General features: G+C 31.6%; 1 protein-coding gene across 1 annotated transcript; it reads left to right on the plus strand.

The window, feature by feature from the left end:
* Positions 1 to 592: 592 nt before the first annotated feature.
* Positions 593 to 4036, plus strand: LOC146909414 (uncharacterized). The gene is made up of 6 exons (XM_085722971.1): positions 593 to 839; positions 1052 to 1234; positions 1537 to 1614; positions 1822 to 1962; positions 3409 to 3495; positions 3774 to 4036. The coding sequence occupies exons 2-6, from the start codon at positions 1070 to 1072 to the stop codon at positions 3795 to 3797; spliced, it is 495 nt and encodes a 164-aa protein (XP_085579097.1). The 5' UTR covers positions 593 to 839; positions 1052 to 1069; the 3' UTR covers positions 3798 to 4036.
* The last annotated feature ends 11166 nt before the right edge of the window (positions 4037 to 15202 follow it).

The raw sequence follows: 15202 nt of genomic DNA on the forward strand, positions 1-15202 counted from the left end.
TACTTTTTATGAAGGTGTCTTTATATATAGTCAGTCCAAACACATGTATTTTCTTTATATATAGTATAGCTTAGTGTTTAGACAAGCATTGGTCCACTATTTTTATTGTCTTAATGAGTATTAAAATTATTTTGATTTTGATTAAAATTATAGATATATAATATATATATTTTGAATTTTTGCTACTGTAAAGATATTTTGAATTTTCATATTGTAACAAAAATATATTTAATTTTTCAATGACACCGATAAAAAATTACATATTATAAATAGTTATCTTTCTAAACGACACCTAGAATATATCATTTTTATAGGCAAATTTATTTAAGAATATAATTAAAAGTGAAAAAATCATTGTAAAATCATGCATTACCTTCATATAGTATAAATATTAGTAGAGACAATGCATAATATATGCAAGATTCGAGTTTTAAACTCTGACCACCACAAAAAAATACTAGACTAGCGAAATTGCCTTTTATATAGTATAAATATTTTTTTTCCTTGATTAAAATTATAAGTACAGTATACTTTTTTAAATATATTATATTTTTTTTAAAGAATATATATATACGATTCTTTGGATTGCCTTCTCTCCAATTCAACTACACTCTTTCACCCTTTTTCATCTCACAGGCCTCGTCTTGCCGCCACGAACATAACCAAAAGGGTGAAAACTTGTTAGCCGTCGCCGACGACCTTGCCTTGCCATTCCTTCCTGCGCTTAAATCTCAATTCGCAGTGGATTTTAATATTTCATCAGTGATTACGGCTCTGCCTTTTCATCCCTCTCCGTCCCTCTTCGGCAGTCCTACGCGTTTGCCTGTGCAATTTCTCCGGTACTATTTTTGTTTTCCTTTTCTCGTTCTAATCACTTTTATTTTTCGCTCCGGAAAGCCTCTGTTTTCCCTACCATTTATGCGAGTATTGATTTTTGTAGTTTTTATACAAATATATATATATATATATATATATATATATATATATATATATATATATATCAGAATATTAGTTTTAAGGAGTTCCCTGTACAATTCTATTATGGTCACAGGTTGAGGAGTTGAATACAATGGCAAAAGACCATGAATTGCAAAACAATGAATTCAATGTATCTACTTCACAAGTTCTACTATGTGAGCACAAAGATAGCAAAGTCAACTATTTTGATCTTGGACTGTGTGAATCATGCTACAAGGATGAATTGGGAATTTTCTCTGATATCGACGACGAAGAGGTGACTAATAACAATTAAGTATAATGTTTTATGCTTTTAGACCTGCAAATGACTGTTACATTGTTTTTTGGCAAACCTATTTTCAGATTTATTTTGAACATGGTCTTTTTGGGATTCTATTGTTCTTGTAGCTTAATGCTTCTCCTCTCCAAATTTACTTCTGTTTGTTGCTAGACATTTGAATTTTTTTTGATTTTGATGTTGCTTTGAATTACACACACGAATGTATATTTGTGTCTGCGCTATTGTATTACCGTCATGCACATCACACCGACTATTCTTGCTGTTAAAATGCTACTTAGGTTGATGGGTACCTTTGCAACGAGAAAGAGATGCAATGCAAGAAGATAATATGGGAAAATCGGAACCAAGAGGATGAGGTACATACAATTTTATGTAATATTTATTGTCATAGTAGTGTTGGATAAAGTAGTCTGTTAGTTATTCCATATTCTATCATGATTGTTCAAAAACTTGAACTGGGTGCTTTTAGCATACTTATGTTTTCCACTGGTTTGCTATTTATTATTAGTATTTTGTTGGAGTTAATGTGCACTTGATCTCACTCAACTTTATATTTCTTTCAGGAGCAAGCAGCTGATGAAGCAGTTGCAGCAGCTAAGAAGGAATTTTATGAAGCTATTTTGAATAAATGTACTATGGAGGATATACTAGAAGCAAAAGAACATTATGAATCTGCTGTTGCAACTTTGGCAAAATTCAGAACGGTAGGTACTTTTTGACTCAACCTTTAGTGAGATCGTCACAAATCTATTATTAGAATTGTAGTTCTGAAACTGATTACCTAAATTGTGTTAAAAATGTAATTACTCATTGACTCTAATCTATGTTTTCTAAGGACACCATTAAATTAGAATATGATTTTTCAAATTATAAAACTATTGTCTATTTTACTAGATTTTGACCTATCGATAAACAATTTAATGGTATACGTGAAGAGTGTGATGGTTCTCAAAAAATCATATCATGTAGGAAATTGTACTGTCTCTCTCTGGTATCAATTGATCCTGTCCCATGTTATAAGTTTATGACCAGAGCTATAGCATTGCTTACACTTTAATCATGTGGGGGTTAGACTATATCAAATATCAGGACATTATGTTAGAGTATTTAGTTGACCTCATACGGTTATTTATTTATTTTCTTAATCATAGAACATCTTAGATTATCTCTCAAGATTATTATCATGTTTCTTAGTTATTATTATGATTTATTTCCCAATTTCTCCATTTAATGGGATTTAGAGTCTTTTATTAGTAAAAAAAAGGGTTTGGTGCATATTCTTTTGTATCAAATCATTATCAATCACATTATACCATAATCATATTCAAAGGTTGTTCTTTCTCTTCTCCTTTTATCTAAAAGACTAAAACCCATAACTTCAATGATCAATGTGGTAGTATCCTCTGTGACCTGGCCTGTCACTATTCCACTAACAAGTTTCCTAAGTTATGAAACTTCACCAAATTATACTAATCAACCATACACAAGTTCGAAAATCTGTTTTCTAGAAATTTTTCCTTTCCGCTGTATTCTCTACGATTTACGACCATCCTCCATCAGTTCTGTTTGTTGTATCCGTCGTTTTCGCTGCTTCCAAAGTTTCCTCTCAGCTACCTTGTGCCGCCCCTGGAAATTTTACCAATGAAACCACCACCGTTGTTTTCTTATTTTGTTTCAGAATCTGTTGATGGTGACACTAATTTCAGAAACCAAATAACTCATTTCGTTCCACGCTGCAACTCCAATGACCTCTTCCAAGGCTAATTGGAAGCTATTAGAATTTATGCTATGTATTCAGGGTGAATCTTTGAATTCTGTTTTCTGTATTTTTTTGTATTGATTTTCTGCATCTTAGAGTGTGCGTCAATCTATTGATTGTTCTAGGTGACTATAATCTAACTGACATCTGTTAGTTAGTTATAGGCAGTTTGACAGCTGCCATGGGTTAGTTACAAGTATTATTTTAGATATTGAGGTTACATCCATATGTGTGTTTTTGACTTATGTACAAATAGTTGTACTGGTAAGCTCAATGAGCAATATAAGATTAGTGTTGGTTATTTTTTTATTTATTTATCTGCATAAGATCTTCTGAAATTGTTTATATATTGCTAAATACTAATAGTATTTTTTACCTGTATCTTTTGTAGAGGCTCGGTAACAAAGTCAACTTCGATCACCTTGAAAAATTATTTGAAGACGAAGATCGCCTTGAAAAATTATTTGAAGACGAACCAGTAATCCTCTCTTGAACTCTTTTCTTTTTGTCAACGAGACAAATATTTATTTGAACTGAAACATCAAACTCTTTCCATCTATTATGTCATTGCATGTTGGCAACATTTGAAAATTGATTCTTCAAAACTCGTCTACCTAAATTCTATTTCATTTCATGTGTTTAAAAAAAATTCCAACGATAAACCGATAAATTGAAGCCGGATGTTACTTTACATGATCATGTCTAGCTTAATAATCTTGACAAAATAATGATTTTCTTTCCTCAATTTTTTTATAGTTGGCTGATGAGGAACATTACTGATGAGGAACCGAAGATTGCTGAAGTCGTCTTATTTAAGCTTGCATAACTGGGTGGACTTTTGCTCGCCATTTTTTTTGTTGAAGGATTTACTCACCATTTTTAATCATCTATCACATGTTTCCTAAATTGTTAATATTATTTGACATTATCTCTCAAAAAAAAATTTATTATTTGACATTAAAATGTTTATACCGTATAGATTACCTTTTGAATTTTTATATCAATTTGAAATTAGTTGATGTCATTGTTGATACACATCATGTTTAACATCGTTTAATAATAGTGCTTAAGAGGTTTATCTTAACGTATTTTAATAACATATAGAATGATTTCAGATTTATTTAAAAATTTACGGATAAAATCTACATCGCACAAGCTTTCAACCCAGTGATTAATTTTCAAAATATATACTTAGTAAAAATTATTGATTTCTTTAACACTAATTATATGTTAAGTTGGTTTGACAAAAACATTGTCGTTTACTATGTAGCATAAATAAATACATGCAGGGGCTGGGGTTCGAACTCCGGACACCCTACTTCTCCACAATTAAATTGTGTGAGTTCTAGCTATTAGGTTAGTTGACAAAAAAAAAAACTGTATATAAAGAAAATAGGTTGTTTTGCAATAAGTTTTTTATTTTTTTTAATATTTTATTATTAGGCAAGTACATTCATATTTTTGAATGTTGGTTTGATTCTAGCTAGATATACTCCCTTTAGCTAGTTCCTATTATTAATATATTATAGATTATTCATGTTTTAATGGGATTTAACAAATTTGATAAAATGAAAGGAAAAGTCAAACTTTTTTTTTTTTCGAAGAAAAGATGCTTATATCAACATTTCATTAATGATAATAATATTAGTAATACAATGAAAAATATTAAAATAAATATTGGGACTAACTGATAACACGACTTCAAAAAAGAATGAGCTTATCACATTTGCTTGTCGCCTATTGAACTTCACCTGAGAGTTTGTGAACTTTGAATAAATATTGTCTATTTTTGAAACTTCTTGAGGTTCATCATGTGGTTAAGAACCTTCTTAAATGAATTCTTTTCTAGGCTCTTCATGTTATCCTTTTGATTTATGAGAAGTTTTTCTTTTTAACAGCAAACAAAATCAGATATTTGATCATATAAGCTAAAAGTGCGGTACTAAATCTACCACTACAAATGAAGTATAATTCATCCAAAAATACCGATACTCCATCCGATCTCAAATGTAAGTATAGACCGCATACATAATTTATTAAATGAACCTAAAAAAATTGAAAAATTGTTTACATTTAAGACCGAAGGGAGAATATCATTTTCTACGGATACATTCTAAGAGCAACAACTAAAATATATTTTGTAGTCCCATAAACCACATAATCTTGAAGTAATTTATTGATACTTTGTTTCAATGTTGTAACACTAAAAGAACTCATATTTGACCCACATAATTAATTCACATATTAATATTTTATTTATTTTTAAAATAAAAAAAAAGTGTAAAAGTTCATGTTGTGTCTGAATTGCAGCTAGGGAATGTTACTTGCTGAAGTAACGATTATTACAAGCTGGCTGACTCCACTCAATGAATGAACTTGAAAAAAAAAGTGAAAATTGGAGCTGCACCGTTGGAGCTGCACTAAGGGGTATGCATGTCCTCCCTGTAGAATGATTTGTCATTTCTAGTCTTCTATATTAACAACAACGTTGTGTGTCAAAACCTTACAAAATAATTTTAAAAAAATAAATGAAAAGACAAAAATGATGAGACAAAATTGGGAGTCTGAATTTGCTTTATTCATCTATACATTTTTTTTTTGAGCAAGTATTCATCTATACATATTACACTATTCATTTATGAAAGATAGACACAAAGGGTTAATAGTGTTTTACCCCCTGTAATATAGGTCATTTCCGGTTTTCCCCCTGTAAAATTTTCTTTTTGGATTCTGTCCTTGTAATTTGAAGTTTTTTGGTTTTGGACCTTCATGAATTTTGACTGTACAAAATCGATGATATGGCAGGGTAAACCGAAATTTTCTCAAATTAACAGGGGGTAAACCGAAATTTGCTCAAATTGCAGAGGAGTAAACCGAAATTTCCTCAAATTACAGGGGGCAAAATGTTTCATGAAGGTCTAAAACCAAAAAATCTTCAAATTACAAGGACGGAATCAAAAAAATATATATTTTTGTTTCATGAAGGTCTAAAACCAAAAAATCTTCAAATTACAAGGACGGAATCAAAAAAATATATATTTTACATGGGGTAAAACACTATTGACCCCACAAATAAAATAGGGTTAATAGTGTTTTTCACCCCTGTAATATAGGCGATTTCCGGTTTTAGCCCCTGTAAAAATTTCGGTTTGATTTATGTCCTTGTAAAAAAAAAAAAAAAATTCCGGCATACCACCCTCTTCCCTCCAACTCAGCAAATCAACCTATGTGGCACTGACATGGAATTTTATTTTCTTTTTTCTTTTTTTTCACTTGACACGTCTGCCACGTGTATAATTCGTTTTTTTACAAAAAAAAATTGAAATATTTTCATTTCGTTTTTTTTAATTTTAATTTTAAAAACTCAATTTTAATTTCAATTTTTAAAAACTTAAAACTCTAAAAAGTAATATAAATAGTTTTTCTTGTTTAGACCCTTGACATTATGAATTCTCAGAAACCCTAAGTTCTCTAACCCAAATCGTACAGAAATCGAAACCCATAAAAGAAGAAATCGAAACCCAGAGAATCAATTGAAAACGATGAACAAAGTTGCGAAGAAGAAAACGAAAAAACCAGGAAAGAAGAAGAAGACGGTTGCTGCGAAAGTAACAAAGGTGACGAACGAAGGAGAGAAGATGAAAACGAAGCATGAGAAGAAGATGCATGTAACGGACGAAGGACTATCGGCGGTGAAGAACAACGGTGGAGCTCCGGTTACTGATGTAAGTTGTATACTTTGGGAAGTTTTTTAAATCCCTTTACTTTCTTGTGTTTTTGTTTGAATATGAATGGTTTCTTCTTTGTTTATTGTTGTTGTGGTCCTGTAAACGAGGGAAAGGAGGAAAACGTTAAAGAACATGTTATTTTTTAGGGTTTTTTTATTCGTTTTGAACATGTTTATTGTTGTTGTTTGTCTATTGTGCTGTGTGGGGTCTTATAAGACACGTGTCTTACTGGTATTGGTCAATTTTTTGTGTACAGAGCAACGGTAAGTTAACCTTCATTTTTCACCATGGTGGAGAGTTTGTTAGGGAGGAAACCATATTCTACAGAGGTGGGATTCAAACCATTGTGTCTGATTTAGTTCCAGATGCTTGGAAAGTAGGTGTAATTAGGAAACTTGTGTGTAGCTGGGGTTATCAAGAATATGAGTTTAGGCTTTGGTGTAAAATGGATGAGGTATTGAATGAGTTTGTTCAAGTTAACCAGGACCATATAGCAGATGAGGTTGCCATACATGTTGTAGGTAGTGAAGTTGATGGACACATTTATGTAGAACATAATGTTACTGATATGTCTGTCAAGGCTGATCTACCTAGCTTTCTGGATTTGAATGGATCTAGTGAGGAAGATGAAGACAATTTGTACATGTATTCAAGTGATGATGGTGGTGCCAAAGGAGTGAAGCTTGATGACAGTGAGGATGAGAGGGTTACTGCACTTAATGATGGGTTTACATATGTTGAAGTGGATGCACCTGTGAATGGAACTAATAGAGTAGATCTTGGTGGGAAGTCTCTGAGGATTAAGACTTGTGCTTCAAAATCACCATTGAAGAGTAACACTCCTAAGGAAAAAATGAAAGTGAAAATGCCTACACTTAAAGGGAAGAAAGTTGATGATGAAGCAGAAGAGTATCATAGTGATGAACTAGATAGCTCAGACCCTGATAACTCTGACCATGAGAGTGGGCCCAAATATGAAAAGTTTAGAAAGGAACAATTAAATGCACAATATCAGTTTAAGTTAGGTATGGAGTTTAATTCAATGAAAGAATTCAAGGATGCAATAATTGAGTGGAATGAGCTGAATGGACATCAAATAAAGATGCCAAAAAATGAGCCAGGAAGGGTAAGGGTAATTTGCAAGGAAGAATGTGGCTATTTAGTCTTTTGCTCTAAGGTGGGGTCCAGCTAGACTTATCAGATAAAGACTTTACATAAAGACCACACTTGTGCAAGGAAACAGAAAATTATGTTAATGTTTATGCACTTAATGTGCAATATTTTGGTTTATGACTAAGACCAATAACTGCACTTTATGTTATTATTATGTTGTAATGACTTGAAGCACTTTTATGTGCTATATTTTGGCTTCTGACTTTTAGAAGATTATGCACTTAATGTGCAATCTTTTGGTAAATTTTGGTTTCGACATCTCCAAAATTTCCTCTTTGGATTTTCATCTGTATTTGATACCCACAATTTCATCATCTGATTACAACCATACTTTGGTAAATTTCCTCCAATTGGATACCCAACAACTGAAGCTTTGCTACCCCCCATTTCAGGAACCCTAATAATACGAAAAGGATGAGGAATAAGGATGAGGAATACGAAATACCCACTTCAATCTTAAGTACAATACACATAAGAGGAAGAAAATGGTGAAATTGAATTAGTGGCGAAAGAGGGTGAAAATGGTGAAGAGCGAGATCGATGGAGAAGAAGAGGATGAAAGAGAAAGTGGAGTGGGATGATTTTGGTATATTACTTTTTATAGTTTTAAGTTTTTTAAAATTGAAATTAAAATTGAGTTTTTAAAATTAAAATAAAAAAAACGAAATGAAAATATTTCAATTTTTTTGTAAAAAACGAATTATACACGTGGCAGACGTGGCAAGTGAAAAAAAAAATTCCATGTCAGCGCCACATAGGCTGGTTTGCTGAGTTGGAGGGAAGAGGGTGGTATGCCGGAAAAAAAAAATTTTACAAGGACATAAATCAAACCGAAATTTTTACAGGGGCTAAAACTGGAATCGCCTATATTACAGGGGTGAAAAACACTATTAACCCAATAAAATATTAATAGGACTTGTTAGTGTGGTCTACTTATTAGAATGAGTTTTGTTAATCTACCACTTGATTTTATCTTTTTCATAAATAGTCCGTAAATGGAGCTTTATAAATGAAGCAAATCGGTACTTCAAAATCGGGCATGTGTTCATGTATGCACACTTTCATTTCTTAAGGTGTGTTTGGATCGTTCCAATTTCATTGTGCCAACTTGTGAACACCTTTCCAGTTTGTAAATATATTTATTTATTCAATGGAAGTGAATCCTATTGATGCTTAAAATCAAATTGCATCAATACGGATAAAGGTAAAACAAGTACCCATCTACCCTTTGAACGAACTAAACATCCACTTGTAACTAACTTGGTTTGTTCATTGCATGAAGACTATATGAGTTTACATTTTTCACATAAAGTGGTTGCAACTTGAAGAATATATTACTACCTTTCTTTTCAAAGTAGACATGGTACTATCATAAATAATTTACCTACAATATAAACCAAATCACAACAAACTATCTTGAACTTCATTAGAGAAATAGTCACATTCATGCTTTAATTTGATTCTTGATCAATTTCGTTACGTTTTCCATTTGGCAAAGCATCTGCATAGTAATTTCAGTCAAATTTGGTTATTACGTCACATTGTTTTTTCATCTTCTTTACGTCTTTCTCAATGTGTTTTTATATAATTGAATTTCCTTGTTGCCATTAATTAATAGAACAAAACGTATTGACATTTTGTAACCAAAAAAAAAAAAGAGGCAGCACATAGTTAATTGAATCAACGTCAGTTTTCTCATTGGGAGGACAATTTGATTAGGTGAATTCTACGGTACAGTCACCCAAATAACTTTTCCAATAAAGTCAAACATTTTAAATCAGTTTGTGGAAAACCGGCTTTAAAAGTCTAAATAAAAAATGGAATTTATTAAAGGACCAACAGGGAAATGTATTTTACAACCCTTTATATTATGTCCAAACTATCAAGATATTACACTAGTTAAAGCACAAATTAGATGGTGTGATACAACGGCTGAATATTTTTTAGACAAATATTTATATGAAAGCCATGAAAATATAGATCATTTTTTATATAATGAATATAAAGGATTAGCTCAAGATTTAAGGAATAAACTTAAAGAATTAGCTAGATGAGTGAAGAAAATAATACCCTCACAACTAGAGTCAAAGCTTTGCTTGACGAAACCAAGAAATTAAATGAGAGATTTGAAAGACAAATTTCTTTTCTTGAAACCTTACCTCAAATCTATAAACAAAATAATATGTTTACGAAAGATTATGAGCAAGGATTAGAAAGACCCCATGAAACTTGGGTAAATATAGAAAAAGATTTTCCGTGCTACAACAAAAATGAGAATCATAAATATCCTCATATATATCATTCTTTTAATCCTCAGTTAAACAATATAACTGATATGATTAATTATATCATAAAAAATTGTTGTTGTAAGCAAAATCATTCTTCTCAACTTAAAGAAGGGGGGAAGAATAAGGAAAAAGTTGAAGCATCTTTATTTACTAACTATAAAAAATGAGTATAGAAGAAAACATAGAGTATCAACTCGAAAAACTAGATCAACTTATGGCTACCCTAGACATAAGTGAAAAAGATTCCATTAAGGAAGAACCTGAACCTAAAGATCTAAAAGATTTTGTCTACGACTTTAGTTCCGATGATGATTCAAAAGACGACGGAAATTTCGTTAAAATAGAACAATTAGAAATGGGCGAAAGCTCAGGAACAAAAAGAGGACCCTCTTATAATTGGAATACAGAATTCCATAGAGAATTTTCTCAAGCTAAATTCCAAAGAATTCCTATGAGTTATATTCCCAAACATAGTGTAAATGATGGAAGTGGAATTCTAAACATTGATTGTGTTGACAATCTAGCTCAAGCCATAAGAAGTTGGTATAATAAAAACATTATCCAAATACAGCTAGATAGTGATTTAAAAAATCTAACTCCAAAACAGATTTTTAATTATCTTTTGTGTAGAACAGAAGGTAATGCATATAAATTTTTAGCTGAAAAACCTGACGAGGAACAAACTGCAGAAAATAGTATTGGAATGATTAATAAAGTCTTTGAATGGCTTTTAAATGAGTTTAAAGGATGGCAAGATACGGTAGACTCAAATATCGCTTTTAATGCCGAAAAACTATGGAGAATAATGAATCTATCCATATGTAATCCTTGTTACATAGAAAATTATATTTGTGAATTCTCACAATTATATTATGATCTAAACAAAGACACTAGAGAAAACCAAAAGGTTGTCGAATTATTTTACCAAAAATTACCTATGGCAATGTCCCAAATAATCCAAACTGAATTTAACAGTGCAGTATCTTCAGGAAAGGTTAAAGATACTTTAGGAGCTAGAATTTCTATCCTTAGAAATTGGATGCAAGAACAATGCCTAAAGAAACAATCAAAACGAGATGCACAAATAGGATTATGCTGCGATAGAATCCAAGGAAAAATTGGAGCATATGGTTGTGAAAAAACTAGGAGAAAAAGAAAATATCCTAGAAGAAAGAAATTTAAAAGATTTTCCTATGATAAAAAGAAACATAGGAAGAAAAAATTCTATAGAAGAAAAAGAGAATACCCTAGGAAAAATAAAACCTGTCCTAAAGGTAAAAAATCATGTACATGTTGGTTATGCCATGAAACAGGACATTATGCTAATGAATGTCCAAAGAAAGTTTCTAAAGAAAAGAAACAAGTTTTAAACATGATCTATAGAATAGGTTATGAACCAGTAGAATCAGATTCAGACTTTGATTGGGAGCAACAAAGTTTCTATGAACTTTGTACAGATTCCGAAGATGAGCAAAACCAAGATTTTGAGTAAAGGAAACCCTAGTGCTACCTTTATCAAAATAAAACTTCGCAAGAAGGAAATTTTAGCCTATTTAGATACAGGCGCAACATTATGCTTTGGAAAACGAAGCATATCAAGAAATTGGGAAAGGTTAGGAAAACCTAAAGAAATAATTGTTGCAGATAAATCAAAACATCAAATATGGTTTGTTTTGAGAGACATCTCAATTACTATAGAAGGTCATGAATTCTTCATACCAACAATTTATCTCCATGATTCAGGATTAGATTTAATCATTGGAAATAACTTTTTAAAGTTATATGCACCGTTTGTGCAAAATGTTAAAACTATTTCTTTACTTTGGAAAAATTTAGCAAACCCCAAAGAAAAGACAAAAGTTATAACAACAAAAATTATAACTAGAAATGAGATTATTCAATTAATTTCTGAAAACCTTATAAACCTAAAGAGTATTTGGGAGGAAGGAAAATTCTTTTTAAATCTTGAAGAAATAGAACAAAAACTTGATGCTGTATGTTCAGAAGATCCTCTGGATAATCTGAAAAATACAAATCATGAACTTGTTACCATCAAATTACGAGATCCTAATAAGGAGATTAATGTAAAATATAAAATGCCTTATTCAGTACAAGATAAATTAGAATTTCAAAAGGATATAAAAGAACTTCAAGAAAAGAAGTTAATTACTCCATCTGCAAGTCCACATTCAGCACCCGCTTTTTATGTGACAAATCACAATGAAATAAAAAGAGGAAAAGCTAGAATGGTGATAAATTATAAGAAACTCAATGATGCTACAATCGGAGATTCTTATAAATTACCACGAAAGGATTATATTTTGCAAAAAATAAAAGGATGTGATTGGTTTTCATCTTTTGATGCAAAATCAGGATACTATCAAATCAGACTTTCAGAAGGAACTAAGCCTTTAACAGCTTTTTCATGTCCACAAGGACACTACCAATGGAATGTTCTTCCATTTGGACTAAAACAAGCACCATCTATATACCAAAGATTTATGGATAATGCTCTTAGAGGATTAGAACATATATGTTTGGCATATATTGATGACATTTTAGTTTTTACAAAAGGAACTAAAGAACAACATCTTAAAGATGTAGAAATTGTTTTAAACAGAATTTCAGAAAAGGGAATTGTTATTTCAAAAAAGAAATCACAATTAGCCAAAAAGGAAATCGAGTATTTAGGTCTTATTTTTAAGGAAAATGGCACTCTCGATTTATCTCCACATGTTCAGGAAAAGATCCAAGCTTTCCCTGATGAATTGAAAGATCGAAAACAAATTCAAAGATTTTTAGGATGTTTGAATTATATTGCCAATGAAGGATTTTTCAAAAATTTGGCAACTGAAAGAAAGATTTTACAGAAAAAGATATCTGAGAAAGTTCCATGGTCATGGACTGAACAAGATACTCTAACTGTAAAAACTATTAAAAGAAAAATTAAAGTTTTACCCAGCTTATACAATCCAACAGAAAACGATTTTTTAATTGTTGAGATTGATGCTGATAAAACAACCTGGGCAGGTTGTATGAGAGCTCTACCTAATGGTAAAGCGATACTGAATCTTGATGATTCGGGAAACTATGTTGGTGATGTAACCCATCAACAAGGAATGAAAGATACTGGAGCAACCCAGTACGCTAAGTCTAGTAGCTCGAAAGAGAAATTGGACAAATTATATGATTCATCAGAAAGATTAGTATCAAAAGATACTAAGATTGATTATTCTTATGAAAATATTAAAAATAAGATAAAAGATGAAGATCTTTTACTTTGTAAATATGTTTCAGGATCATTTACAGATACCGAAACAAGATATCCAATTCATGAATTAGAAACATTGAGTTGTGTTAAAGTTCTAACAAAATGGCAAATGGAATTAATTCCAACCAAATTTTTATTAAGAACAGATTCCAAATATGTAACTGGATTTTGGAAATATGACCTTCGCGTCAATTATAAATATGGAAGACTTGTAAGATGGCAGATGAAACTCCAACCGTTTCACCCATATATTGAATATATAAAATCTGAAAAGAATTGCTTTGCAGATGCATTGACAAGAGAATGGAAGCAGCTATAAAGACATTACAGAATTCTCTCAGGCAAAAGCAGGAGCAAATTGCCTCTGCAAAAAATCGTCTAGAAACTCTTCTTTCTGAAGAGGGGGAGATGATATTAACAATTCAAAACCTTGAAAAACTATGCAAAAAAGAAACATCAACAGTTTCAGAATCCAAAAATACTAAAAACTGGGATCTGCTTGGTCAAGATTCTGTAAAATTCAACTACTATGTAAAATACTCAGCTCCCAAAAAGAGTCAAACATTCCAATTGAGTCAATAGAACCAAAAGGATGGAAATCTTCAACAAACCCAACAACTGTCCTTGCAGATTTACCAAAAACATCTTGGGCCGATAAAGTCGAAGAAGAAGAAAGAAAAAATGGAAAAGAAAAAGAATCCATTGATCAACAAACAAGCCAAAAGATTGACAGTCAACTTGGAGGTAAAAAGAAAGCTTATGTGATTTTTGATGGACCTATGAAAGGTATTTACCAAAACTGGGAAACCCAAAGTTACATACAAACGGCAAAAATGTCAGATACAAAGGGTATGAGACCCTTGAAGAAGCAAAAACAGCCTACAACGCTGTTTACAAAGAAGTTGCAATAGCAAACAATATAGTCCAGCCATCAAAAATGGAGACTAAGAAGAAAATATCTATAGATAGAATTATCTATGGAGAAAGAAAATTTGTTAAAGAAGTCACCATTGGAGACTACTACAAAAACTGGAGATGGTTAACCAACTACTCAGAAGAGTTAAAAACAGAATGTTTTTATCCTATCAACAACGGGATAGAAGTAAAAGCTGTAACAGTCCCAGGCGTAGGAAAAGAATTAGTCAGATCATTCTATGATTGTGGAATGATTAAAACAATGTATCTTCAAGAAGATGCAGGAAGAAAAATTCATGAACTAGAACTTCTTCCAAAAGATATAGGCGAAATCGCTTATAAGTTCAACAATAGCTTCGCAAAAGGTAAAGAGTTCTTTTTATCTTTTACTTCAACTTATCCATGGTTTGAAGACGATGAAGTTATTAAAGCCAGACACTTAATCAAGATTGGCATTTCAAATCATTCATATCCAACAAATGATGGAAGAGATGTAGATCCAAGACCAGAATGTTTTCTGCATCAAATGGAAAAATTATACGATACTCTCATCAGATTTGGAGTAAAATTACCAAATTTCAGGGTAATAACTGCAAAAGAAAGTTTTCTAGTCTATAGTGACTCAAGGAAGCAAGCAAGAGAAGAACACCTTCAGCAAATTCTAAAGTTCGAAGAAAACTTTAGTGGGCTTGAAGCAGACTTGGGCCGTCTACCCGACCCAATCCAACAGGAGTGCTGCCGACACTTTCAAAAATACAAAGGACACCAATGCAAGTGGTGTGCAAAAGACATAAAAAACGTGGCAGACAA

Source organism: Medicago sativa, chromosome 7 (genome assembly GCF_051527215.1).
Source record: "Medicago sativa cultivar Bolivia chromosome 7, Bolivia_mono, whole genome shotgun sequence".
Taxonomy (NCBI): domain Eukaryota; kingdom Viridiplantae; phylum Streptophyta; class Magnoliopsida; order Fabales; family Fabaceae; genus Medicago; species Medicago sativa.

Excerpts from the sequence above, each read along its gene's own strand:
- LOC146909414 (XM_085722971.1), top strand. The coding sequence starts at position 1,070 with ATGGCAAAAGACCATGAATTGCAAAACAATGAATTCAATGTATCTACT. Across the intron at positions 1,615-1,821 it reads ATCGGAACCAAGAGGATGAG|GAGCAAGCAGCTGATGAAGC; the intron begins GTACATACAATT and ends TATTTCTTTCAG. Across the intron at positions 1,963-3,408 it reads CTTTGGCAAAATTCAGAACG|AGGCTCGGTAACAAAGTCAA; the intron begins GTAGGTACTTTT and ends TATCTTTTGTAG.